Genomic DNA, 27,717 nt, shown 5'->3' on the forward strand with positions numbered 1-27,717 from the left:
GGGTATTACCGAGTGCCTCGCTTCCCTAATTTCCATTCGCCACGCTCCCTTTTAAGGCTTGGTGGTTTTTTTTTTTCATTATTTGTTCATGGGATGTGGGCATCACTGGCAAGGCTAGCATTTGTTGCCCATCCCTAATTGACCCCGAGAGTAGTTGAGCTTTAACCATGCTGCTCTGGCTCTTGAGACAGAATTTTACAACAGCGGGATTTTACGTTCCCGCTGAAGTCAACGGGTTTATGATGGCTCGCTGCATTTTATGGCCCCATCCCCGCAGAAACAGGGCCGTAAAATTCTTCTCTTGGAGTCACAGGTCAGTCAGGCCAGTAAGGATGGCAGATTTCCTTTCCTAAAGGATATTAGTGAACCAGTTGGGTTTACAACAATTGATGATAGTTTCATGGTCGCCGTTACTGGTTTCATGGCAATCGTCACTGACACTCGCTTTCAATTCCAGAATTATTATTCGAGTTTAAACTCTACCAGCTGCCGTGGTGGGATGTGAACCCGTCTACCCACAGCATTACGCTGGGCCTCTGGATTACTCGTCCACTGACATTACCGAGGCGTAGTCGATATTTGGGTATAACACCACTGATGTACTTTGAATGAGTAAATAAGGAGAAGCTGTACCTATTGAATAGAAGTAGAGGAACAGATTTATGTTATAATTGCCAAAAGAACCAGGAGGGGCACAAGCAGCTTTTTTTTTTTGGAGCAGCGAGTTGTTACGTGTGCTGTCTGAAAGGAAGGTGGAAGCAGATCCAATATTAACATTCAAAAAGGGGAACTGGATAATTACTTGAAAAGGGGGAAAAATAATCACAGGACGATGGGGAAAAAAAAGAGCAGGAGCAGCAGGACCCACTGGAGAGATCGACTGCTGGAGCCAGTATGGGTCAAGTGGCGCCCTTCTGTGATCTGACAATGGCAGAGCTTGACAATCTTGCCTGGGGCGGTGGATTACCACAGCCTGTCCCAATATTGCAGCAAGTTTCTCCTGAGATTTGATCCATATTCTGGTGCTTCCCAACAGAGAAATCTTAGCAGGTTTTTCCCACTCGTACACCAGTGTGTGTTGTGCTGATGGGTTGAGGTATTTGGCACCATGGATACTCATCCCCTTCAGCTCCACCACGTCTCCAACATGTATACTGGGCCCAGGCTCCGTCCAACAATAGCTAGTTTGAATATTGCTGAAAAGACAGACATGTTGCCAAAACTTTACACCTTGCACTCATCAGGACAAATGCAAGAATGCCAAATTTCAAACCATCAAAAGAGTTTATACTACAGGAAAAAAAGGTGTTGATTGGTTGACAAGTCAACTCTGACTGGCTGAGGCATTGCCAGGGAAAAAGCGACAAGGAACAAAAGGCTCCCCAAGCTCCTTGGTAATTCAAAAGAAGTGCAAGGCTTGAACATATTCCTTTTGTTTGCAGATGAACAGGCGTGGAGCATACGTCCCTTCTAGCAAGAGGAAATGAGCCACGTTACGAGCTTGACTAATTAACTTGTCATTGGCTACGGTTGTTATGGTAGCTATTGGATGACTCAGGATTGTTCAGCAAGTGCTGCCTAATCACGAAATTACATCTAACAGTAGACATTTTGTTTGAGTTTTGCAAGTGCGGGCTGGTCGAGTGCTGCCCATTATGAACAACTGAGGGAACAGGCTGCTTGATTCAATCAGCCAATTGCTGGGATGCACGGTCTAGGTACCTGGCATCACAATGGCAGTGAATAGTTTCTAACCTTGCAGTCAATCTGATGGCCTGACAAGAGTCTATAAAATGTTCACTTTTATTACTAAAGGGGGAATGAAGGGTCATTAGCAAAATGAAAGCCCATGGGATTAAAGGGGCAGCTGCAGGATGGATACAAAATTGGCTAAGGGATGGAAAGTAGGGAAGTATAACAATGGTGCTCCCCAGGAGTCGATGTTAGAACCAATGCTTTCCTTCATACATGTTGATGGCCTGAGCTTGGATTAACAGGGCATCATTTCAAAGCTTGTAGATGATGTGAAACTTAGAGTTGTAGCAAACAATGGCCAGTTACAGTAATAGTTTTCAGGAGATCATAGACTGGCTGGTGAAACGGGAAGACATGTGACAAGATAAAATTTAACGCAGAAATGTGAAGTGGTACATTTTGACAGGAAGAATGAGGGGAGGTGATATGAACAATGTGGTACAATTTTAAAAGGCATAACAGAACCTTGGAGAAGAGATTTATTAGAATGATGCCTGGGATAAGGGGACAGCTTTAAGGTGATTAGCAAAAGAACTGAAGGAGACGTGAGGATTTTTGCTTTCTTTTTAAAATACAGCAAGTTTCCATGATGTAGAACATACTGCCTGAAAGTGCAGTGGAAGCAGATTCAATAGTAGTTTTCAAAAGGGAATTGAATGAATACTTAAAAGGGAACAACAGGGCAATAGGAAAAGAACGGGAGAGGAGACGAAATGGATCACTATACCAAAGAGGCACCTCAGGCACAGTGTGCCAAATGGCCTCATCAACTACGGAATCATTCTGAGATGCTGAGGCAGTTGTCATGCGCAGCCTACTTAGAATCGGCCACTCATTAAGGGATCCAGAGCTGGGATTGTGGCTCTGCCTTTTCAAACCTGTTGCTATTTTTATTTAACCTGTAACACCAAGTCTTCCAAGCTGTTGGTTCTGGGGAGAGGCTGCTTGGCTTCAGCTGCCTTCTCTTTCTTTTCATCATCTTCATCACTGGATCCTCCAAGACTGAAGTCGTCCATTGCTCCGATAAGGTTTGTGAGGTTCAATAATCCAGGGGCCAACTTGTGCTCTGTGGGTGGAAGGGGAAAGAGAGAGCGTGCGAGTGGGAGAGAGAGAGCATGCGAGTGGGAGAGAGGGATCGGGAGAGAGGGAGCGGGAGCGGGAGAGAGGGAGCGGGAGAGAGGGAGTGGGAAGATGGAGAGCGGGAGAGAGGGAGAGCGGGGGAGAGACAGAGCAGGAGAGAGCGAGAGAGAGAGGGAGAGCGGGAGAGAGAGGGAGAGCGGGAGAGAGAGGGAGAGCGGGAGAGAGAGGGAGAGCGGGAGAGAGAGGGAGAGCGGGAGGGAGAGGGAGAGCGGGAGGGAGAGGGAGAGCGGGAGGGAGAGGGAGAGCGGGAGGGAGAGGGAGAGCGGGAGAGGGAGGGAGAGCGGGAGAGAGAGGGAGAGCGGGAGAGAGCAGGAGAGAGAGGGAGAGAGAGGGAGAGAGAGGGAGAGAGAGGGAGAGCGGGAGAGAGAGGGAGAGCGGGAGAGAGCGGGAGAGAGAGGGAGAGAGCGGGAGAGAGCGGGAGAGAGCGGGAGAGAGCGGGAGAGAGCGGGAGAGAGCGGGAGAGAGCGGGAGAGAGCGGGAGAGAGCGGGAGAGAGCGGGTGAGAGCGGGAGAGAGCGGGAGAGAGCGGGAGAGAGCGGGAGAGAGCGGGAGAGAGAGGGACAGAGAGGGACAGAGAGGGACAGAGAGGGACAGAGAGGGACAGAGAGGGACAGAGAGGGACAGAGAGGGACGGAGAGGGAGAGCGGGAGAGAGAGCGAGAGCGGGAGAGAGAGCGAGAGCGGTAGAGAGAGCGAGAGCGGGAGAGAGAGCGAGAGCGGGAGAGAGAGCGAGAGCGGGAGAGAGAGCGAGAGCGAGAGCGGGAGAGAGAGCGAGAGCGGGAGAGAGAGCGAGAGCGGGAGAGAGAGCGAGAGCGGGAGAGAGAGCGAGAGCGGGAGAGAGAGCGAGAGCGGGAGAGAGAGCGAGAGCGGGAGAGAGAGCGAGAGCGGGAGAGAGAGCGAGAGCGGGAGAGAGAGCGAGAGCGGGAGAGAGAGAGAGCGGGAGAGAGCGAGAGCGGGAGAGAGCGAGAGCGGGAGAGAGCGAGAGCGGGAGAGAGCGAGAGCGGGAGAGAGCGAGAGCGGGAGAGAGCGAGAGCGGGAGAGAGCGAGAGCGGGAGAGAGCGAGAGCGGGAGAGAGCGGGAGAGAGAGGGAGAGCGGGAGAGAGAGAGCAGAAGAGAGCGGGAGAGAGAGAGAGAGCGGGAGAGAGAGGGAGAGCGGGAGAGAGAGGGAGAGCGGGAGAGAGAGGGAGAGCGGGAGAGAGAGGGAGAGCGGGAGAGAGAGGGAGAGCGGGAGAGAGCGGGAGAGAGCGGGAGAGAGCGGGAGAGAGAGGGACAGAGAGGGACAGAGAGGGACAGAGAGGGACAGAGAGGGACAGAGAGGGACAGAGAGGGACAGAGAGGGAGAGAGCGGGAGAGAGCGGGAGAGAGCGGGAGAGAGAGGGAGAGAGAGGGAGAGAGAGCGAGAGCGGGAGAGAGAGCGAGAGCGAGACCGGGAGAGAGAGCGAGAGCGGGAGAGAGAGCGAGAGCGGGAGAGAGAGCGAGAGCGGGAGAGAGAGCGAGAGCGGGAGAGAGAGCGAGATCGGGAGAGAGAGCGAGAGCGGGAGAGAGAGCGAGAGCGGGAGAGAGAGCGAGAGCGGGAGAGAGAGCGAGAGCGGGAGAGAGAGCGAGAGCGGGAGAGAGAGCGAGAGCGGGAGAGAGAGAGAGCGGGAGAGAGAGAGAGCGGGAGAGAGCGAGAGCGGGAGAGAGCGAGAGCGGGAGAGAGCGGGAGAGAGAGGGAGAGCGGGAGAGAGAGCAGAAGAGGGCGGGAGAGAGAGAGAGAGCGGGAGAGAGAGGGAGAGCGGGAGAGAGAGGGAGAGCGGGAGAGAGAGGGAGAGCGGGAGAGAGAGGGAGAGCGGGAGAGAGAGGGAGAGCGGGAGAGAGAGGGAGAGCGGGAGGGAGAGGGAGAGCGGGAGGGAGAGGGAGAGCGGGAGAGGGAGGGAGAGCGGGAGAGAGAGGGAGAGCGGGAGAGAGCGGGAGAGAGAGGGAGAGCGGGAGAGAGAGGGAGAGCGGGAGAGAGGGAGAGCGGGGGAGAGACAGAGCAGGAGAGAGCGAGAGAGAGAGGGAGAGCGGGAGAGAGAGGGAGAGCGGGAGAGAGAGGAAGAGCGGGAGAGAGAGGGAGAGCGGGAGAGAGAGGGAGAGCGGGAGAGAGAGGGAGAGCGGGAGAGAGAGGGAGAGCGGGAGGGAGAGGGAGAGCGGGAGGGAGAGGGAGAGCGGGAGGGAGAGGGAGAGCGGGAGGGAGAGGGAGAGCGGGAGAGAGAGGGAGAGCGGGAGAGAGAGGGAGAGCGGGAGAGAGAGGGAGAGCGGGAGGGAGAGGGAGAGCGGGAGAGGGAGGGAGAGCGGGAGAGAGCAGGAGAGAGAGGGAGAGAGAGGGAGAGCGGGAGAGAGAGGGAGAGCGGGAGAGAGCGGGAGAGAGCGGGAGAGAGCGGGAGAGAGCGGGAGAGAGCGGGAGAGAGAGGGAGAGAGCGGGAGAGAGCGGGAGAGAGCGGGAGAGAGCGGGAGAGAGCGGGAGAGAGCGGGAGAGAGCGGGAGAGAGCGGGAGAGAGCGGGAGAGAGCGGGAGAGAGCGGGAGAGAGCGGGAGAGAGCGGGAGAGAGCGGGAGAGAGCGGGAGAGAGAGGGACAGAGAGGGACAGAGAGGGACAGAGAGGGACAGAGAGGGACAGAGAGGGAGAGAGAGGGAGAGAGCGGGAGAGAGAGGGAGAGAGAGGGAGAGAGAGGGAGAGAGAGGGAGAGAGAGGGAGAGCGGGAGAGAGAGCGAGAGCGGGAGAGAGAGCGAGAGCGGGAGAGAGAGGGAGAGCGGGAGAGAGAGGGAGAGCGGGAGAGAGGGAGAGCGGGGGAGAGACAGAGCAGGAGAGAGCGAGAGAGAGAGGGAGAGCGGGAGAGAGAGGGAGAGCGGGAGAGAGAGGGAGAGCGGGAGAGAGAGGGAGAGCGGGAGAGAGAGGGAGAGCGGGAGAGAGAGGGAGAGCGGGAGGGAGAGGGAGAGCGGGAGGGAGAGGGAGAGCGGGAGGGAGAGGGAGAGCGGGAGAGAGAGGGAGAGCGGGAGAGAGAGGGAGAGCAGGAGAGAGAGGGAGAGCGGGAGGGAGAGGGAGAGCGGGAGAGGGAGGGAGAGCGGGAGAGAGCAGGAGAGAGAGGGAGAGAGAGGGAGAGCGGGAGAGAGAGGGAGAGCGGGAGAGAGCGGGAGAGAGCGGGAGAGAGCGGGAGAGAGCGGGAGAGAGAGGGAGAGAGCGGGAGAGAGCGGGGAGAGAGCGGGGAGAGCGGGAGAGAGCGGGAGAGAGCGGGAGAGAGCGGGAGAGAGCGGGAGAGAGCGGGAGAGAGCGGGAGAGAGCGGGAGAGAGCGGGAGAGAGCGGGAGAGAGCGGGAGAGAGCGGGAGAGAGCGGGACAGAGAGGGACAGAGAGGGACAGAGAGGGACAGAGAGGGACAGAGAGGGACAGAGAGGGAGAGAGCGGGAGAGAGAGGGAGAGAGAGGGAGAGAGAGGGAGAGAGAGGGAGAGCGGGAGAGAGAGCGAGAGCGGGAGAGAGAGCGAGAGCGGGAGAGAGAGCGAGAGCGGGAGAGAGAGCGAGAGCGAGAGCGGGAGAGAGAGCGAGAGCGGGAGAGAGAACGAGAGCGAGAGCGGGAGAGAGAGCGAGAGCGGGAGAGAGAGCGAGAGCGGGAGAGAGAGCGAGAGCGGGAGAGAGAGCGAGAGCGGGAGAGAGAGCGAGAGCGGGAGAGAGAGCGAGAGCGGGAGAGAGAGAGAGCGGAGAGAGCGAGAGCGGGAGAGAGCGAGAGCGGGAGAGAGCGAGAGCGGGAGAGAGCGAGAGCGGGAGAGAGCGAGAGCGGGAGAGAGCGAGAGCGGGGAGAGAGCGAGAGCGGGAGAGAGAGAGAGCGGGAGAGAGAGAGAGCGGGAGAGAGAGAGCGGGAGAGAGAGGGAGAGTGGGAGAGAGAGAGCAGAAGAGAGCGGGAGAGAGAGAGAGAGCGGGAGAGAGAGGGAGAGCGGGAGAGAGAGGGAGAGCGGGAGAGAGAGGGAGAGCGGGAGAGAGAGGGAGAGCGGGAGAGAGAGGGAGAGCGGGAGAGAGCGGGAGAGAGCGGGAGAGAGCGGGAGAGAGCGGGAGAGAGCGGGAGAGAGCGGGAGAGAGCGGGAGAGAGCGGGAGAGAGAGGGAGAGAGAGGGACAGAGAGGGACAGAGAGGGACAGAGAGGGACAGAGAGGGACAGAGAGGGACAGAGAGGGACAGAGAGGGACAGAGAGGGACAGAGAGGGACAGAGAGGGACAGAGAGGGAGAGAGCGGGAGAGAGCGGGAGAGAGAGGGAGAGAGAGGGAGAGAGAGGGAGAGAGAGGGAGAGCGGGAGAGAGAGCGAGAGCGAGAGCGGGAGAGAGAGCGGGAGAGAGAGCGAGAGCGGGAGAGAGAGCGAGAGCGGGAGAGAGAGCGAGAGCGGGAGAGAGAGCGAGAGCGGGAGAGAGAGCGAGAGCGGGAGAGAGAGCGAGAGCGGGAGAGAGAGCGAGAGCGGGAGAGAGAGCGAGAGCGGGAGAGAGAGCGAGAGCGGGAGAGAGAGCGAGAGCGGGAGAGAGAGAGAGCGGGAGAGAGAGAGAGCGGGAGAGAGAGAGAGCGGGAGAGAGCGAGAGCGGGAGAGAGCGGGAGAGAGAGGGAGAGCGGGAGAGAGAGCAGAAGAGAGCGGGAGAGAGAGAGAGAGTGGGAGAGAGAGGGAGAGAGAGGGAGAGCGGGAGAGAGAGGTAGAGCGGGAGAGAGGGATAGCGGGAGAGAGAGGGAGAGAGGGAGAGCGGGAGAGAGAGGGAGAGCGGGAGAGAGAGGGAGAGCGGGAGAGAGAGGGAGAGCGGGAGAGAGAGGGAGAGCGGGAGAGAGAGGGAGAGCGGGAGAGAGAGGGAGAGCGGGAGAGAGAGGGAGAGCGGGAGAGAGAGGGAGAGCGGGAGAGAGAGGGAGAGCGGGAGGGAGAGGGAGAGCGGGAGGGAGAGGGAGAGCGGGAGAGGGAGGGAGAGCGGGAGAGAGAGGGAGAGCGGGAGAGAGCGGGAGAGAGAGGGAGAGAGAGGGAGAGCGGGAGAGAGAGGGAGAGCGGGAGAGAGAGAGAGAGAATGGGAGAGAGAGGGAGAGCGGGAGAGAGAGGGAGAGCGGGAGAGAGAAGGAGAGCGGGAGAGAGAGGGAGAGCGGGAGAGAGCGGGAGAGAGAGGGAGAGAGCGGGAGAGAGCGGGAGAGAGCGGGAGAGAGCGGGAGAGAGCGGGAGAGAGCGGGAGAGAGAGGGAGAGAGAGGGACAGAGAGGGACAGAGAGGGACAGAGAGGGAGAGAGCGGGAGAGAGAGGGAGAGAGAGGGAGAGAGAGGGAGAGAGAGGGAGAGCGGGAGAGAGAGCGAGAGCGGGAGAGAGAGCGGGAGCGGGAGAGAGAGGGAGAGCGGGAGAGAGAGCGAGAGCGGGAGAGAGAGCGAGAGCGGGAGAGAGAGCGAGAGCGGGAGAGAGAGCGAGAGCGGGAGAGAGAGAGCAGAAGAGAGCGGGAGAGAGAGGGAGAGCGGGAGAGAGGGAGCAGAAGAGAGCGGGAGAGAGAGAGAGAGTGGGAGAGAGAGGGAGAGCGGGAGAGAGAGGGAGAGCGGGAGAGAGAGGGAGAGCGGGAGAGAGAGGGAGAGCGGGAGAGAGAGGGAGAGCGGGAGAGAGCGGGAGAGAGCGGGAGAGAGCGGGAGAGAGAGGGAGAGAGAGGGAGAGAGAGGGAGAGAGCGGGAGAGAGCGGGAGAGAGCGGGAGAGAGAGCGAGAGCGGGAGAGAGCGGGAGAGAGAGGGAGAGAGAGGGAGAGAGAGGGAGAGAGAGGGAGAGCGGGAGAGAGAGGGAGAGCGGGAGAGAGAGGGAGAGCGGGAGAGAGAGGGAGAGCGGGAGAGAGCGAGAGTGGGAGAGAGCGAGAGCGGGGGAGAGAGCGAGAGCGGGAGAGAGAGCGAGAGCGGGAGAGAGAGCGAGAGCGGGAGAGAAAGCGAGAGCAGGGGAGAGCGGGAGAGAGAGAGAGAGCAGAAGAGAGCAGGAGAGAGAGGGAGAGCGGGAGAGAGAAGGAGAGCGGGAGAGAGCGGGAGAGAGCGGGAGAGAGCGGGAGAGAGCGGGAGAGAGCGGGAGAGAGCGGGAGAGAGAGGGAGAGAGAGGGAGAGAGAGGGAGAGAGCGAGAGCAGGAGAGAGAGCGAGAGCGGGAGAGAGAGCGAGAGCGGGAGAGAGAGAGAGCAGAAGAGAGCGGGAGAGAGAGCAGAAGAGAGCGGGAGAGAGAGCAGAAGAGAGCGGGAGAGAGAGGGAGAGCGGGAGAGAGAGAGCAAGAGCGGGAGAGAGAGCGAGAGCGGGAGAGAGAGCGAGAGCGGGAGAGAGAGAGCGAGAGTGGGAGAGAGAGCAAGAGCGGGAGAGAGAGCGAGAGCGGGAGAGAGAGAGCGAGAGCGGGAGAGAGAGAGCGAGAGCGGGAGAGAGAGAGCGAGAGCGGGAGAGAGAGCGAGAGCGGGAGAGAGAGAGCGAGAGCGGGAGAGAGAGAGCAGGGGAGAGAGACCGAGAGCGGGAGAGAGAGAGCGAGAGCGGGAGAGAGAGAGCGAGAGCGCGAGAGAGAGAGCGATGAGCGCGAGAGAGAGAGCGAGAACGGGAGAGAGAGAGCGGGGAGAGAGAGAGAGCAGAAGAGAGCAGGAGAGAGAGCAGAAGAAAGCGGGAGAGAGAGGGAGAGCGGGAGAGCGAGAGCGGGAGAGAGAGAGCGAGAGTGGGAGAGAGAGAGCGAGAGCGGGAGAGAGAGAGCGAGAGCGGGAGAGCGAGAGCGGGAGAGAGAGAGCGGGAGAGAGAGAGCGGGAGAGAGAGAGAGAGAGGGAGAGCGGGAGAGAGAGGGAGGGGGGAGAGAGAGGAGAGCGGGGGAGAGAGAGGAGAGCGGGAGAGGAGAGAGAGCGATGAGCGGGAGATGAGAGAGCGAGAGCGGGAGAGAGAGAGCAGGGGAGAGAGAGAGAGCAGAAGACAGCGGGGAGAGAGAGGAGAGCGGGAGAGCGAGAAGCGGGAGAGAGGGAGCGAGAGCGGGAGAGAGAGAGCGAGAGCGGGAGAGAGAGAGCGAGAGCGGGAAAGAGAGAGCGAGAGAGAGAGAGCGAGAGCGGGAGAGTGAGAGCGAGAGCGGGAGAGAGAGAGGGAGAGCGGGAGAGAGAGAGGGAGAGCGGGAGAGCGGGAGAGAGAGAGGGAGAGCGGGAGAGAGAGAGGGAGAGCGGGAGAGAGAGAGGGAGAGCGGGAGAGAGAGAGGGAGAGAGAGAGCGAGAGCGGGAGAGAGAGAGCGAGAGCGGGAGAGAGAGAGCGAGAGCGAGAGAGCAGGGGAGAGAGAGAGAGCAGAAGAGAGCGGGAGAGAGAGAGAGCAGAAGACAGCGGGAGAGAGAGGGAGAGCGGGAGAGCGAGAGCGGGAGAGAGAGAGCGAGAGCAGGAGAGAGAGAGCGAGAGCGGGAGAGAGAGCGAGAGTGGGAGAGAGAGAGCAAGAGCGGGAGAGAGAGTGCGAGAGCGGGAGAGAGAGAGCAGGGGAGAGAGAGAGAGCAGAAGAGAGCGGGAGAGAGAGAGAGCAGACGACAGCGGGAGAGAGAGGGAGAGCGGGAGAGCGAGAGCGGGAGAGAGAGAGCGAGAGCGGGAGAGAGAGAGCGAGAGCGGGAGAGAGAGAGCGAGAGCGGGAGAGAGAGAGCGAGAGCGGGAGAGAGAGAGCGAGAGCGGGAGAGAGAGAGCGAGAGCGGGAGAGAGAGAGAGAGCGAGAGCGAGAGCGGGAGAGAGAGAGAGAGAGAGAGCGAGAGCGGGAGAGAGAGAGAGAGAGAGAGAGCGAGAGCGGGAGAGAGAGAGAGCGAGAGCGGGAGAGAGAGAGAGCGAGAGCGGGAGAGAGAGAGAGCGAGAGCGGGAGAGAGAGAGAGCACGAGAGCGGGAGAGAGAGAGAGCGCGAGAGCGGGAGAGAGAGAGAGAGCGAAAGCGGGAGAGAGAGAGAGAGCGGGAGAGAGCGCGAGAGCGGGAGAGAGCGCGAGAGCGGGAGAGAGCGCGAGAGCGGGAGAGAGCGCGAGAGCGGGAGAGAGAGCGAGAGCGGGAGAGAGAGAACGAGAGCGGGAGAGAGAGAACGAGAGCGGGAGAGAGAGAGCGAGAGCGGGAGAGAGAGAGCGAGAGCGGGAGAGAGAGCGAGAGCGGGAGAGCGAGAGCGAGAGCGAGAGCGGGAGAGAGAGCGAGAGCGGGAGAGAGAGCGAGAGCGGGAGAGAGAGAGCGAGAGCGGGAGAGAGAGCGAGAGCGGGAGAGAGAGCGAGAGCGGGACAGAGAGAGCGAGAGCGGGAGAGAGAGAGCGAGAGCGGGAGAGAGAGAGCGAGAGCGGGAGAGAGAGCGCGAGAGAGAGTGAGCGAGAGCGGGAGAGAGAGAGCGAGAGCGGGAGAGAGAGAGCAGGGGAGAGAGAGAGAGCAGAAGACAGCGGGAGAGAGAGGGAGAGCGAGAGAGCGAGAGCGGGAGAGAGGGAGCGAGAGCGGGAGAGAGAGAGCGAGAGCGGGAGAGAGAGAGCGAGAGCGGGAGAGAGAGAGCGAGAGCGGGAGAGAGAGAGCGAGAGCGGGAGAGAGAGAGCGAGAGAGAGAGAGAGAGAGCGAGAGAGAGAGAGCGAGAGAGAGAGAGCGAGAGAGAGAGAGCGAGAGCGAGAGGAGAGAGAGAGGGAGAGCGGGAGAGAGAGAGGGAGAGCGGGAGAGCGGGAGAGAGAGAGGGAGAGCGGGAGAGAGAGAGGGAGAGCGGGAGAGAGAGCGAGAGCGGGAGAGAGAGAGCGAGAGCGGGAGAGAGAGAGCGAGAGCGGGAGAGAGAGAGCGAGAGCGGGAGAGAGAGAGCGAGAGCGGGAGAGAGAGAGCGAGAGCGGGAGAGAGAGAGCGAGAGCGGGAGAGAGAGAGCGAGAGCGGGAGAGAGAGGGAGAGCGGGAGAGAGAGCGAGAGCGGGAGAGAGAGAGGGAGAGCGGGAGAGAGAGGGAGAGCGGGAGAGAGAGGGAGAGCGGGAGAGAGAGGGAGAGCGGGAGAGAGAGGGAGAGCGGGAGAGAGAGGGAGAGCGGGAGGGAGAGGGAGAGCGGGAGGGAGAGGGAGAGCGGGAGAGGGAGGGAGAGCGGGAGAGAGAGGGAGAGCGGGAGAGAGCGGGAGAGAGAGGGAGAGAGAGGGAGAGCGGGAGAGAGAGGGAGAGCGGGAGAGAGAGGGAGAGCGGGAGTGAGAGGGAGAGCGGGAGAGAGAGGGAGAGCGGGAGAGAGCGGGAGAGAGCGGGAGAGAGCGGGAGAGAGCGGGAGAGAGCGGGAGAGAGAGGGACAGAGAGGGACAGAGAGGGACAGAGAGGGACAGAGAGGGACAGAGAGGGACAGAGAGGGAGAGAGCGGGAGAGAGCGGGAGAGAGAGGGAGAGAGAGGGAGAGAGAGGGAGAGAGAGGGAGAGAGAGCGAGAGCGGGAGAGAGAGCGAGAGCGGGAGAGAGAGCGGGAGCGGGAGAGAGAGCGAGAGCGGGAGAGAGAGCGAGAGCGGGAGAGAGAGCGAGAGCGGGAGAGAGAGCGAGAGCGGGAGAGAGAGAGCAGAAGAGAGCGGGAGAGAGAGGGAGAGCGGGAGAGAGAGAGCAGAAGAGAGCGGGAGAGAGAGGGAGAGCGGGGAGAGAGAGGGAGAGCGGGAGAGAGCGGGAGAGAGCGGGAGAGAGCGGGAGAGAGCGGGAGAGAGCGGGAGAGAGCGGGACAGAGAGGGACAGAGAGGGACAGAGAGGGACAGAGAGGGACAGAGAGGGACAGAGAGGGACAGAGAGGGACAGAGAGGGAGAGAGAGGGAGAGAGCGGGAGAGAGAGGGAGAGAGAGGGAGAGAGAGGGAGAGAGAGGGAAAGCGGGAGAGAGAGCGAGAGCGGGAGAGAGAGCGGGAGCGGGAGAGAGAGCGGGAGCGGGAGAGAGAGCGAGAGCGGGAGAGAGAGCGAGAGCGGGAGAGAGAGCGAGAGCGGGAGAGAGAGCGAGAGCGGGAGAGAGAGAGCAGAAGAGAGCGGGAGAGAGAGGGAGAGCGGGAGAGAGAGAGCAGAAGAGAGCGGGAGAGAGAGAGAGAGTGGGAGAGAGAGGGAGAGCGGGAGAGAGAGGGAGAGCGGGAGAGAGAGGGAGAGCAGGAGAGAGAGGGAGAGCGGGAGAGAGAGGGAGAGAGTGGGAGAGAGAGGGAGAGAGCGGGAGAGAGCGGGAGAGAGCGGGAGAGAGCGGGAGAGAGCGGGAGAGAGCGGGAGAGAGCGGGAGAGAGCGGGAGAGAGCGGGAGAGAGAGGGAGAGAGAGGGAGAGAGAGGGAGAGCGGGAGAGCGGGAGAGAGAGGGAGAGCGGGAGAGAGCGAGAGTGGGAGAGAGCGAGAGCGGGGGAGAGAGCGAGAGCGGGAGAGAGAGCGAGAGCGGGAGAGAGAGCGAGAGCGGGAGAGAAAGCGAGAGCAGGGGAGAGCGGGAGAGAGAGAGAGCAGGAGAGAGAGGGAGAGCGGGAGAGAGAAGGAGAGCGGGAGAGAGCGGGAGAGAGCAGGAGAGAGAGGGAGAGAGAGGGAGAGAGAGGGAGAGAGAGGGAGAGAGAGGGAGAGAGAGGGAGAGAGCGGGAGAGAGCGGGAGAGAGAGGGAGAGAGAGGGAGAGAGAGGGAGAGCGGGAGAGAGAGGGAGAGCGGGAGAGAGAGGGAGAGCGGGAAAGAGCGAGAGTGGGAGAGAGCGAGAGCGGGGGAGAGAGCGAGAGCGGGAGAGAGAGCGAGAGCGGGAGAGAGAGCGAGAGCGGGAGAGAAAGCGAGAGCAGGGGAGAGCGGGAGAGAGAGAGAGCAGGAGAGAGAGGGAGAGCGGGAGAGAGAAGGAGAGCGGGAGAGAGCGGGAGAGAGCGGGAGAGAGCGGGAGAGAGCGGGAGAGAGAGGGAGAGAGAGGGAGAGAGAGGGAGAGAGAGGGAGAGAGAGGGAGAGAGAGGAGAGCAGAGGGAGAGAGCGAGAGCAGGGAGAGAGAGCGAGAGCGGGAGAGAGAGAGAGCAGAAGAGAGCGGGAGAGAGAGCAGAAGAGAGCGGGAGAGAGAGCAGAAGAGAGCGGGAGAGAGAGCAGAAGAGAGCGGGAGAGAGAGCAGAAGAGAGCGGGAGAGAGAGGGAGAGCGAGAGCGGGAGAGAGAGAGCAAGAGCGGGAGAGAGAGCGAGAGCGGGAGAGAGAGAGCGAGAGTGGGAGAGAGAGCAAGAGCGGGAGAGAGAGCGAGAGCGGGAGAGAGAGAGCGAGAGCGGGAGAGAGAGAGCGAGAGCGGGAGAGAGAGAGCGAGAGCGGGAGAGAGAGAGCGAGAGCGGGAGAGAGAGCGAGAGCGGGAGAGAGAGAGCGAGAGCGGGAGAGAGAGAGCAGGGGAGAGAGACCGAGAGCGGGAGAGAGAGAGCGAGAGCGGGAGAGAGAGAGCGAGAGCGCGAGAGAGAGAGCGAGAGCGCGAGAGAGAGAGCGAGAACGGGAGAGAGAGAGCGGGGAGAGAGAGAGAGCAGAAGAGAGCAGGAGAGAGAGAAGAAAGCGGGAGAGAGAGGGAGAGCGGGAGAGCGAGAGCGGGAGAGAGAGAGCGAGAGTGGGAGAGAGAGAGCGAGAGCGGGAGAGAGAGAGCGAGAGCGGGAGAGAGAGAGCGGGAGAGAGAGAGCGAGAGCGGGAGAGAGTGAGCGAGAGCGGGAGAGAGAGAGGGAGAGCGGGAGAGAGAGAGCGAGAGCGGGAGAGAGAGAGCGAGAGCGGGAGAGAGAGAGCGAGAGCGGGAGAGAGAGAGCGAGAGCGGGAGAGAGAGAGCAGGGGAGAGAGAGAGAGCAGAGGACAGCGGGAGAGAGAGGGAGAGCGGGAGAGCGAGAGCGGGAGAGAGGGAGCGAGAGCGGGAGAGAGAGAGCGAGAGCGGGAGAGAGAGAGCGAGAGAGAGAGAGCGAGAGCGAGAGAGTGAGAGCGAGAGCGGGAGAGAGAGAGGGAGAGCGGGAGAGAGAGAGGGAGAGCGGGAGAGCGGGAGAGAGAGAGGGAGAGCGGGAGAGAGAGAGGGAGAGCGGGAGAGAGAGAGGGAGAGCGGGAGAGAGAGAGGGAGAGCGGGAGAGAGAGCGGGAGAGAGAGAGCGAGAGCGGGAGAGAGAGAGCGAGAGCGGGAGAGAGAGAGCGAGAGCGAGAGAGCAGGGGAGAGAGAGAGAGCAGAAGAGAGCGGGAGAGAGAGAGAGCAGAAGACAGCGGGAGAGAGAGGGAGAGCGGGAGAGCGAGAGCGGGAGAGAGAGCGAGAGCAGGAGAGAGAGAGCGAGAGCGGGAGAGAGAGAGCGAGAGTGGGAGAGAGAGAGCAAGAGCGGGAGAGAGAGAGCGAGAGCGGGAGAGAGAGAGCGAGAGCGGGAGAGAGAGAGCAGGGGAGAGAGAGAGAGCAGAAGAGAGCGGGAGAGAGAGAGAGCAGACGACAGTGGGAGAGAGAGGGAGAGCGGGAGAGCGAGAGCGGGAGAGAGAGAGCGAAAGCGGGAGAGAGAGAGCGAGAGCGGGAGAGAGAGAGCGAGACTGCGGGAGAGAGAGCGAGAGAGAGAGAAGAGAGCGAGAGCGAGAGCGGGAGAGAGAGAGAGAGAGAGAGCGAGAGCGGGAGAGAGAGAGAGAGAGAGAGCGAGAGCGGGAGAGAGAGAGAGCGAGAGCGGGAGAGAGAGAGAGCGAGAGCGGGAGAGAGAGAGAGCGAGAGCGGGAGAGAGAGAGAGCGAGAGCGGGAGAGAGAGAGAGCGAGAGCGGGAGAGAGAGAGAGCGAGAGCGGGAGAGAGAGAGAGCGCGAGAGCGGGAGAGAGAGAGAGCGCGAGAGCGGGAGAGAGAGAGAGCGCGAGAGTGGGAGAGAGAGAGAGCGAAAGCGGGAGAGAGAGAGAGAGAGCGGGAGAGAGAGAACGAGAGCGGGAGAGAGAGAGAGAGAGCGGGAGAGAGAGAGCGAGAGCGGGAGAGAGAGAACGAGAGCGGGAGAGAGAGAACGAGAGCGGGAGAGAGAGAGCGAGAGCGGGAGAGAGAGCGAGAGCGGGAGAGCGAGAGCGAGAGCGAGAGCGGGAGAGAGAGCGAGAGCGGGAGAGAGAGAGCGAGAGCGGGAGAGCGGGAGAGAGAGCGAGAGCGGGAGAGAGAGAGCGAGAGCGGGAGAGAGAGAGCGAGAGCGGGAGAGAGAGCGCGAGAGAGAGTGAGCGAGAGCGGGAGAGAGAGAGCGAGAGCAGGAGAGAGAGACCGAAAGATAGGGAGAGAGAGCGTGGGGGAGGGAGAGAGAGCGAGCGGAAGAGAGAGCGCGCGGCCAGGAAAGGGACCGAGCGAGAGAGCATGACAAAGGGAGAGAGAGAGAGAGGGAGAGACGGACAGACAAAGAGAGAGAGAGAGAGAGAGACAAAGGGAGAGAGAGAGAGAGAAAGACAAAGGGAGAGAGAGAGAGAGAGAGAGAGACAGAAAGGGAAGTGAGAGAGAGACAGAAAGGGAAGTGAGAGAGAGACAGAAAGGGAAGTGAGAGAGAGAGACAGAAAGGGAAGTGAGAGAGACAGAAAAAGGGAGAGAAAGAGAAAAGGGGAAGAGTGTGTCGGGGGGGGAGAGAGAGAGAGAGTGAGAGAGCCAATAATAGCTGCCTTTATTCAATACACAGAAACTGAACTGGACTAACTATATAGATGCTGTGTCTACAAGAGCGGGTCAGAGGCTGGGAATTCTGTTGGGAGTAACTTACCTCCTGATTCCCCAAAGTCTGTCCACCGCACACATGGCGCAAGCCAGGAGTGTGATGGAATACTCTCCACTTGCCTGGATGGATACAGCTCCAGCAACACAGGAAGCTCAACACAGGAAGCAGAACAAAGCAGTCCATTTGATTGGCATCCCATCCACTACCTTAAACATTCACTGACACCCAGTGACAGCAGTGTGTAGCCTCTACAAGATGCACTGAAGCAACTCACCAAGGGTCCTTCGAAAGCACCTTCTAAACCAGTGACCCCAACCAGCTAGAAGGACCCACAGATGCATGAGAACACCACCACCTGCAATTACCCCACCCAAGCCACACATCATCCTGACTTGGAATGATATTCCCAACAGCACTGTTGGTGTACCTGCATCAGGTGGACTGTAGCTGCTCAAGGCGGCAGCTCACCACCACCTTCTCAAGGGCAATAAATGCTGGGTTGCATTCTCAGCTATGCCAGAAGCTTTTGGGTTCAGGCCCGCTCCAGGATTGGAGCACATAAGAACCAGGGGTAGACCATTTGTCCCCTTGAGCCTGCTCCACCATTCAATATGAGCATGGCTGATCATCTGCCTCAACTCCACTTGGCCACCTGCTGTTCATTTCCCTTAATTCTTCGAAAGATCAAAAATCCGTCTATCCTTGCCTTAAATACATTCAAAGATGGTGCATCCACAACCCTCTGGGGTAGAGAATTCCAAAGATTCACAACTCTGAGTGAAGAAATTGCTTCTCATCTCAGTCCTAAATGATTGACCCTTTATCCTGAGACTGGGTACCCATGTTAAAGATTCCCCAGACAAGAGAAACATCCTCTCTGTGTCAACCTTTTCAGGCTCCTTCAGGGTCTTGTACCCTTCAGTGAGATCGTCTCTCGCTCTTCCGAACTCCAGGGAATACTGCATAGGCCCAACTTATTCAACCTCTCATGATCCGACTACCTTCTCATCCCAGGAACCAATCTAGTGTATGTTCACTCTGCGTTTCCAAGGCAAGTATATCTTTTGTTACATACAGAGACCAAAACTGTACAGAGAACTCCTGTTCTGGTCTCACCAAAGCCCTGTACAATTGCAGCAAGATTTTCTTATTCTTATACTCCAATCCCCTTGTAATAAAGGCTAATTTGCCTTCCTAATTCCTAAAGACTCTCTGAACATCAACATTTACAAGTTACATGTCTTTCCAAAGATACTCTGCTTTCCTATTCTTAATGTAAAAGACACTTCCCTACATTATATTCTATCAAATCAACATATTCTAGGCTGAACCACGCATGCAGTACTGTGGGAGTGTTAAGCTAAATAGAGGCCCTGCCTTTCTTGTCAAGTGGACATTTAGGACTTGAGTTGTCATGACTAGCAAACCTCCCCCAAACACTAGCAAAAGCAACACAAACTGATCACTGTGCTTGCCTAGAAATACCAGTGACTTTAAAAGTAATTGTGAAGCACTTTGGGATCCCTGAAGATGTGAAGGGCACTGTATAAATGGAAGGCCACTCTCATTTCCCTTTTGAAACGGCTGCAGACTAAACGCACTCTTAGTTCCAAGTGGTTACCTGTTTCTTTGAAGTCCATTCCTTTTTTCCAACCTGGAGGCACAGTCAGTAAATCTGAAAAAAATACACAAGCAGGATATTTAATAGCTGTCCACAAACGTTGAGTTACTGAGTGGCTGGGAGTAAGTGGATACAGACTGCAAGTGCCATTGAAATCTGGGCTTAGAAACACTTATCCTTCTCAAAGGCCATTTAGGATTGAGATGAGGAGAAGTTCCTCACTCAGAGGGTGGTGAACCTGTGGAATTCTCTAACACCGAAGGCGGAATATACTTAAGAAGGAAGTAGACAGATTTCTAGACACTAAAGGATTCAAGGGGTATGGGGAGAGAGCAGGAGTATGGCGTTGAGATAGAGGATCAGCCATGATCATATTGAATGGTGAGCAGGCTCATAGGGCTGAATGGCAAACTCCTGCTCCTATTTTCTATGTTTCTAACCACAAACAGGAAGGCACCATTCAAACTAGGACTAGGAAACACTTACCCTTCTCAAAGTCAATGCTTTCTTCAAATTCTCCCATTGACTTAATCATATCCAAACTTGGCTCATCCATGCCCCCTAGAGACGGGTGAGGAGAGGGAGAAAGACAGAAAATGAGAGAGTAAATTAATTTCATACATAGGTTTTCATAGAATTTACAGCACAGAAACAGGACATTTGGCCCGATAGATTGAAATTGGGGCTTTGGTGCACCGCACAATCCTCCCATCCTTCCAGCATATCCTTCTATTTCTTTGTCTTTCGTGTTTTTAATTGAGAATCCCCTTAAATGTATCCACGCCATCTGCCTCAACTACGCCCTGTGGGAGCGTGTGCCATATTCTCACAGCCCTCTGGCTGAAGAAATTTCTCCTGAATTCCCGATTGGATTTATTGGTGACTATTTTTGATTGATGGCCCCTAGTTCTGGACCTCCCCCCCAGGTTAGGAAAGATCCTGACCATTTTGGTTTTTTTGGAAAGGATAAATGATGTCTGGCGCTATTATTATGTGGACATAAAATAATGGGCTTCGTACTTGGGGAAGATGCATCTTGTTTTACGATTCCTTTTCCTTGCCCAGATCTCCAGCATTTCTGGGATAGTTTTCATGTGATCAGGTGTGTATTATGCCTGAGAAAGCATAACAAAAGGTGGCAGGTATACATATGTCTCACATGTGTACTGGATGGTGTGAACCAATTGGTGAATAGTGAGGTGTGAATGTCATAAACAAAGGACAGTGTTATAAGAGGAATCAGGATGAAGGAGGTTAGTGGGAGTGTGTTTAATAGAAATACTGTTATAACAGGAATCATATGATGATAGCTATTAGGGTGTGTGTCTTTTTATTATTCATTTATGGGATGTGGGCATCGCTGGCTAGGCCAGCATTTATTACCCACCCCTAATTATCCTTGAGAAGGTGGTGGTGAGCTGCCTTCTTGAATCGTTGCTGTTCATGTGGTGTAGGTACATTCACAGTGCTGGAAGAGAGTTCCAGGATTTTGACCCAGCGACAGTGAAGGAATGGCGATATAGTTCCAAGTCAGGGTGGTGAGTGGCTTGATGGGGAGCTTGCAGGTGGTGATGTTCTCATATGTCTGCTGCCCGTGTCCTTTTAGATGCTACCAGTCATGGGTATGCTAGGTGCTGCCTAAGGAGCCTTGGTGAGTTCCTGCAGCGCCACTTGTAGATGTTACACACTGCTGCTACTGCTCGTCAGCGGTGGAGGGAGCGAATGTTTATGGAAGAGGTGCCAATCAAGCTGGCTACTTTATCTTGGATGGTGTTGAGCTTCTTGAATGTTGTGGGAGCTGCACTCATCCAGGCTAGTGGAGGGTATTCCATCACACTCCTGGCTTGTGCGTTGTAGATGGTGGACAAGCTTTGGGGAGTCAGGAGGCGAGTTACTTATGTGGAATTCCTAGCCTCTTAACTGCTCCTGTAGCCACAGTATTTATGCGGCTAGTCCAGTTCAGTTTTTGGTCAATAGTAACCCCCAGGATGTTGATAGTGGGAGATTCAGCAATGGTGGTGCCATTGAATGTCAAGGGCTGATGGTTAGATTCTCTCTTGTTGGAGATGATCATTGCCTGGCACTTATCAGTCCAAGCCTGAATATTGTCCAGGTCTTGCTGCATTTGGACAGGGACTGCTTCAGTAGCTGAGCAGTTGCAAATGGTGAACATTTTGCAATCATCAGCGAACATCCTTACTTCTGACCTTACGATGAGGTCATTAATGAAGCAGCTGAAGATGGTTGGGCTGAGGACACTTCCCTGAGAAACTCCTGCAGTGATGTCCTGGAATGGAGATGAATGACCTCCAACCACCACAGCCACCTTCCTTTGTGCTAGGTATGACTCCAGCTAGTGGAGAGTTTTCCCCCTGATTCCCATCAACTCCAGTTTTGCTAGGTCTCCTTGATGACACACTCGGTCAAATGCTGCCTTAATGTCAAGGGCAGTCACTCTCACCTCACCTCTGGAGTTCAGCTCTTTGGTTCATGTTTGGACCAAGGCTACAATTATGTCAGGAGCTGAGTGGCCCTGACGGAACCAAACTGAGCATCAATGAGCAGGTTATTGCTAAGCAAGTGCAGCTTGATGGCACTGATGAAGTTGACCCTTTCTATCACTTTACTGATGACCAAGAATAGAATGATAGGGTGGTAATTGGCCAGGTTGTATTTGTCCTGCTTTTTGCGCACAGGACATACCTGGGCAATTTTCCACATTGCCAGGTAGATGCCAGTGTTGTAGCTGTACCGAACAGCTTGACTTGGGGCGCAGCAATTTCTGGAGCACAAGTCTTCAGTACTGTTCCTGGAATATTGTCAGGACCCACAGCCTTTGCACTATCCAGTGCCTTCAGCCATTTCTAGATATCGCATGCAGTGAATCGAATTGGCTGACGAATGGCATCTGTGATGCTGGAGACCTCCAGTGGAGGCCGAGATGTATCATGCACTCGGCACTTCTGGCTCTGGTTTGTAGCGAATGCTTCAGCTTTATCTTTTGCACTGATGTGCTGGGATCCTCCATCATTGAGGAAGGGGATATTTGTGAAGCCTCCTCCTCCAGTGAGATGTTTAAGTGTCCACCGCCATTCACGATTGGATGTGGCAGGACTGCAGAGCTTAGGTCTGACCCATTGGTTGTAGAATCACTTAGCTCTGTCTATCACTTGCTGCTTATGCTGTTTGGCATGCAAGTAGTCCTATATTGTAGCTTCACTAGGTTGGCACCTCACTCTTAGGAATGCTTGGTGCTGCCCTGCTGCAATCTTCAAAGAACCAGGGTTTACCCCTGGCTTGCTGTTAACGATAGAGTGGGAGATATGTCAGGCCATGGGTTACAGATTGTGGTTGAATACAATTCTGCTGCTGCTGGTGGCCCACAGCACCTCATGGATGCCCAGTTTTGAGCTGCAGGATCTGTTCGAAATCTATCCCATTTAGCACAGTGATATTGCCACACAACACAATGGAGAGTATTCTCAATGTGAAGATAGAACTTAGTCTCCACAAAGGCTGTGCAGTGGTCACTTCTAACAATACTCTCATGGACAGATGGATCTGTGGCAGGTTGGTGAGGATGGAGTCAAGCCTGCTTTTCCCTCTTGTTGGTTCCATCACCACCTGCTGCAGACCCAGTCCAGTAGCTATGTCCTTTAGGACTCGGCCAGCTCGGTCTGTGGTGGTGCGACTGAGCCTCTCTTGGTGATGGACATTGAAGTCCCCCACTCGATTACATTCTGCATCCTTGCCACCCTCATGGCTTCCTCCAAGTGATGTTCAACTTGGAGGAGTACTGATTCAGCAGCTGAGGGGGGATGGGGGGAGCGGTATGTGGTAATCAGCAGGAGGTTTCTTTGCCTATGTTTGACCTGATGTTATGAGGCTTCATGGGGTCTGGAGTTGATGCTGAGGACTCCCAGTGCAACTCCCTCCTAACTGTGTACCTCTGTGCCGCCACCTATGCTGGGATGGTGACGGTGGTGTCTCGGACATTCTCTGTCAGGTATGGTTTCATGAGTATGACTATGTCAGGCTGTTGCTTGACTAGGCTGTGAGACAGCTCTTGCAATTTTGACCCATGACCCCAGATGTTAGTAAGGAAGACTTTGCAGGGTCAATAGGGCTGGATTTGCCATTGTCGTTTATAGGCATAGGTCGATGGCGGGTGGTCCATCCGGTTTCATTTCTTTTTATTGACTTTTTAACTGTTGAATACAACCAAGGGGCTTGCTAGGCCTTTGAGAGTTAAGGGACAGAGCAGGTAAGGACGGCAGATTTCCTTCCCGAAAGGACATTAGTGAATCAGATGGGTTTTTACAACAATTGACAATGGTTTCACGGTCATTAATAGTCTTTTAATTCATGGTGGGATTCAAAGCAGGTCCCTAGAGCATTACTCTGAGTCTCTGGATTACTAGTCCAGTGACAATACCACTACGCCACCATATAACAGGAATCAGAATGAAGGAGGTTAATGGGGTGTATGTTCAATAGGGGCAGTCTTAGAACAGGAATCAGTATGATGAAGGTTAATGGGGGTCTGTTTAATAGGGCCAGCGTTATAGTGGGAATCAGGACAGGTGGTGTGTCAAAGCTGCAGCATGTGGGAGCTCCTGGATGCCAGACTGATCCAGGGCAAACACGTCTGCTGTGAGCATTTGAAGTTGAGCGGCTTTGGCTCAGAGTTTCTAAGCTGGAGGCTGAACGACAGACACTGCGACGCATCAAGGAGAGGGAAAGTTACCTGGGTTCTTTGTACCAGGAGACAGTCACACCTCTTAGGACAGGATCTTCTGATTTGGCCAGTGGACAGGGACAGGAGTGTGACTGCGAGTGAGGCAGGTAAGGGGACTCAGAGGGCAGGAGCCTCAGCCTTTACAATTGTCCAACAGGTTTGAGGTTTTTTCAGCTTGTTTGGATAAGAGTGGGGGCTGCAGGGCGGATGAGCTAACTGGCCCATGCCACTGTGGCACAGGAAGCCATTTAAGTGGGGGTAGCAAAAAGGAATGTAGTGGTAATAGGGGATGGTATAGTCAGAGGGATTGTCACTCTTCTATGCAGCAAAGAGCAAGTCCAAATGGCTATGTTGCTGCCTGGTGGCAAGGTTTGGGGCTTTTGCTCGGAACTGGAGAGGAACTTGCAGTGGGAGGGGGAGGACTCAGTCATCATGGTCCATGCAGGTACCAATGACATAGGCAGGACAAAGGAGGAGGTTTTGCATAGTTAGTATGAGGGCCTAGGCACCAAATTAAGAAGCAGAACCTCAAAGGTCATAATCTCTGGATTAATACCTGAGCCACATGCAAATTGGCATAGGACAAATCAGGTTTGGGAGATGAATGCATGACTCAGAGTGGTGTGGAAACTGGTACCAGTACTGGGAAAGTGGGATCTGTACCGTTGGGATGGTCTACACCTAAACTTTGCTGGGACCGGTGTTCTTGCATGACTAGGGAAGTAGAGAGGGTTTTAAACTAAATAGTGGGGGCAAGGGATCAAATTTGGGAAGATGTGGTAAGTCAAAGATCAGAGACAAGGCAAAAGAAAAAGGCAGTATTACGGGAAATGATAAACAGACCGTGACAGGAATGGATAGACAGTACAAATCTAACAGTAAATCAACAGGTGAAGCTAGAGGTTATAAAAAGAATAAAAGGATAAAACTAGAAGCACACAGTATTCAAAACGAAACAGATGACCCGAGAGCGCACACACAAATAAATAATTACAATTCGATAGCCATTACTGAGACTTGACTGTAGGGGGACATGGATTAGGACCTGAATATTGAAGGGTACAGGATATTTAGGAAGGACAAGAAGCAAGGAAAAGGTGGAGGGGTGGCTCTGTTAGTTAATAATGGTATTGTCTCAATAGAGATGAATGACCTAAGTTCAGGAAACCAGGATGTGGAAACGGTTTGGGTAAAGATGAGAAATGGTAAAGGCAAGAAGTCACTTGTGGGAATTGTGTACAGGCCCCCTAAAAGTAACCATGCCAATCTGTTACCCTCTATATCATGAACTTTTATTTTCTGCAATAACCTTTGATGTTAAGCTGTTCAATTCATCTGCCATCTCCTTGTTTTCCATTATCAATTCTCCAGGCTCACTTTCTCTAGGACCAACATTCACTTTGTTAACTCATTTCTTTTTTAAATATTTATTAAAACTTTTACTATCTGTTTTTATATTTCTGGCTAGCTTTCTCTCCTATTCTTAATTTTTCCCTCCTTATTAGTCTTTTAGTCATTCTTTGCTGTCCCTTATATTCTGCCCAATCTTCTGACCTACCACCTGTATTTGCACAATTGTATGCTTTTTCTTTAAGTTTGATACTATCTTTAAACTTTCTGGTTAACCACGGATGGTGTATCCGTCCCTTGGACTTTTTCTTACTCGTTGGAATGTATCTATTCTGTGCATTCTGAAGTATGCCCTTAAATATTAGCCACTGCATCTCTATTGACCTATCTCTTAACCTAATTTGCCAATTCACTTCAGCCAGGTCACTTTCATGCCCTCATAATTGCCCTTATTTAAGTTTAAAATCATGGTCTCAGACCCATTCATCTCTCCCTCAAATTGAATGGAAAATAGGTAAATAACAGATAGGTTAAGCGAGTGGGCAAAGATCTTGCAAATGGAGTATAATGTGGGAAAATGTGAAAAATTGTATATTTTGGCAGAAAGAATAAAAGAAAGCATATTATCTAAATGGTGAGAGATTGCTGAGCTCTGAGATGTGCAGAGGGATCTGGGGGTCCCAGTGCATGAATCATGCAAGTACAGCAAGCAATTAGGAAAGCTAATAAGCCAATAGAATGTTATCATTTGTGAGGGGAATTGAATACAAAAGTATTCAAGTTATGCACTAGTGAGACCACAATTGGAATACTGTGTACAGTACTGGTCACCTTATTTAAGAAAGGATGTAAATGTGTTGGAAGCAGTTCAGAGAAGGTTCACCAGATTAATACCTGGAATAGATTGGTTGTCTTAGGAGGAAAGGTTGGACAGGCTAAGCTTGTATCCGTTGGAGTTTAGACGAGCAAGAGGCGACTTGATTGAAACATATAAGATCCTGAGGGGTCTCGACAGGGTGGATGTGGAGAGGATGTGTCCTCTTGTGGGAGAACTAGAACTGGGGGTCACTGCGTAAAATTAGGGGGTCACCAATTTAAAAGAGATGAGAATTTTTTTCACTCAGAGGGTCATGAGTCTTTGGAACTCTGCTTCCACTCCCTTTTCAGGAAGAGAGTCCTTGAATATTTTTAAGGCAGAGGTGGATCGATTCTTGGTAAGCAAGGGGGTGACAGGTTATCGGGGGGTAAGCGGGATGCAAATTTCAGGTTACTATCAGATCAGCCATGATCTTTTAAGGGGCTGAGAGGTCTACTCCTGCTCCTTGTTTGTATGTTCATATATGTCTGTATGCTAATATGGTGAAGGTTAGTGGGGTGTATATTTAATAGGGACAGTGTTATAATGCGAATCAGTATGATCAAGGTTAGTGAGAGTGTATTTAGTAGGGACAGTGTTTCCACTACCTTTTCAGGAAGAGAGTCCTTGAATATTTTTAAGGCAGAGGTGCCTATTTCTTGGTAAGCAAGGTGGTGATAGGTTATCGGGGGTAAGCAGGATGCAAATTTCAGGTTACTATCAGATCAGCCATGATCTTATTAAATGGCAGAGCAGGCTCGAGGGGCTGAGAGGTCTACTCCTGCTCCTTGTTTGTATGTTCATATATGTTTGTATAACAATGGGGAACTGGAAATCCGTACCTGGCCAGAATGGGTAGTTAGTGGAACTGCCTCTTACAGACTGCGTCGGGGGGCCAGGTGGTCGCTGCAGAGAGAGGGAGTTTTTTATCGACAATCCCGTATCATCCAGAAGTACCTGTCAGGAAAGAAAACGCACAAAGAACTTCCATGGAAAATCCATCCAGGGCTTTTCACAGGGTAATGTGTTCACTCAGGAAATTCACCCAATTGTTCACTCATTGTCAAGATGCCGTTACAGCAGGAACAGAATCATGCGTTGACAGAGCACAGAATGGAGCCATTTGGCCCATCAAGTCTGTGCTGGCACTTTCGAATCAAAACAGAAAATGCTGGATAAACTCAGCAGGTCTGACAGCATCTGTGGAGAGGGTCTGTATAACCTTTCTTCAGAGCTCTTTCAAAGGTTCTTTCAAAGTCTATCCAGTTAGCCCCATTCTCCTGCGCTTGTATAAAAAAAATTATTTTCTCATGTCACCTCAGGTTCTTTTATCAATACATCTTAAATCTGTCCCTTTGGTCATCCACCCCTCAATCAAAGGAGACAGTTTCTCTTCATAATTTTAAACACCTCTATCGAATCGCCTCTTTGTCTGCACTTATTATTGTTCTTTTCTTATGGGATATTGGCATTGCCATCTAGGCCCGCATTTGCTGCCCGTCCCTAATTACTCCTGAGCGCAGTTAAGAGTCAACCACGTTGCTGTGTCTGGAGTCACACATAGGCCAGACCAGGTAAGGATGGCAGATTTCATTCCCTAAAAGACATTGGCAACTGATCAGGTTGGCAAAATGTAATGAGCGGTGTGCCACAGGGATCAGTGCTGGGACCTCAACTGCTTACAATTTATATAAATGGCTTGGGTGAAGGGATGGTTGCCAAATTTGCTGATGACACTATGATAGAACCATAGGAAAGTTACAGCACAGGAGGCCATTTGGCCCATCTTGTCCATGCCAGCCTGAGGACACCCAGGTATCCTTTCTAATCCCACCTTCCTGCACCCGGCCCATAGCCCTGCAGCTTACAGCACTTAAGGTGCAGATCCAGCTACTTTTTAAAAGAGTTTAAAGTTTCAGCCTCTACCTCCAACTTGGGCAGTGAATTCCAGACACCCACTACCCTCTGTTTAAAACGTTCTTCCTCATGTCCCCCCTACACCTTCTGCCACTTATTTTGAATCTATGTCCCCGGTTCTAGAATTCTCCACCAAAGGAAATAATTTTATCCTGTCCAGTCTATCTATTTCCCTCATAATTTTGTACACCTCAATCAAGTCACCTCTCAGCCTTCTTTGTACTAAAGAAAATAACCCCAACCTATCCAACCTCTCCTCGTAGATACACTTTTCTAACCCTGGCAACGTTCTTGTAAACCTCCTCTGCACTCTCTCCAGAGCTATTACGTCCTTCCTGTAATGTGGTGACCAGAACTGCACACAATACTCCAGTTGTGGCTTCACCAGTGTTTTACACAATTCCAACATTATATCCTTACTTTTATATTCTATACCTCTGCCAATGAAGGAGACCATTCCATATGCCTCCTTTACAACCTTGTCTACTTGAACTGCTGCCTTCAGGGACCTTGTACACCAAGATCTCTCACTTCCTCTACCCCTCTTAGCATATTCCCATTTATTTTGTAAACCCTGTAACTGTTTGACCTCCCTAAATGTATGACCTCACACTTCTCTATGTTAAAATCCATCTGCCACTTCACCGCCCACTCCACCAACCCATCTATATTATTTTAGAGATTATAGCTATCCTCTACACTATCCACTACTCGGCCAATCTTTGTGTCATCTGCAAATTTCCTAATCGTGCCCCCACCACCCCCCACACACACACAACATCCACTGCGCTACCTTCATCAACCCTTCTTGTCA

At 54.5% G+C, this 27,717-nt stretch overlaps 1 protein-coding gene across 2 annotated transcripts in view; it reads right to left on the minus strand.

Moving 5' to 3' along the window:
* Positions 1 to 27,717, minus strand: part of skiv2l (SKI2 homolog, superkiller viralicidic activity 2-like) — a 169,434-nt gene that overhangs the window by 45,870 nt on the left and 95,847 nt on the right. For both annotated transcript variants that reach the window (XM_041213086.1, XM_041213085.1), the window contains 4 exons: positions 25,829 to 25,943; positions 18,529 to 18,603; positions 18,043 to 18,096; positions 2,655 to 2,821 (listed from right to left, as the gene is read on the minus strand). In XM_041213086.1, coding sequence (XP_041069020.1) covers positions 2,655 to 2,821; positions 18,043 to 18,096; positions 18,529 to 18,603; positions 25,829 to 25,943 — 411 coding nt within the window. The remainder of the gene's footprint in view (positions 1 to 2,654; positions 2,822 to 18,042; positions 18,097 to 18,528; positions 18,604 to 25,828; positions 25,944 to 27,717) is intronic.

This window comes from Carcharodon carcharias, chromosome 19 (assembly GCF_017639515.1).
Source record: "Carcharodon carcharias isolate sCarCar2 chromosome 19, sCarCar2.pri, whole genome shotgun sequence".
NCBI lineage: Eukaryota > Metazoa > Chordata > Chondrichthyes > Lamniformes > Lamnidae > Carcharodon > Carcharodon carcharias.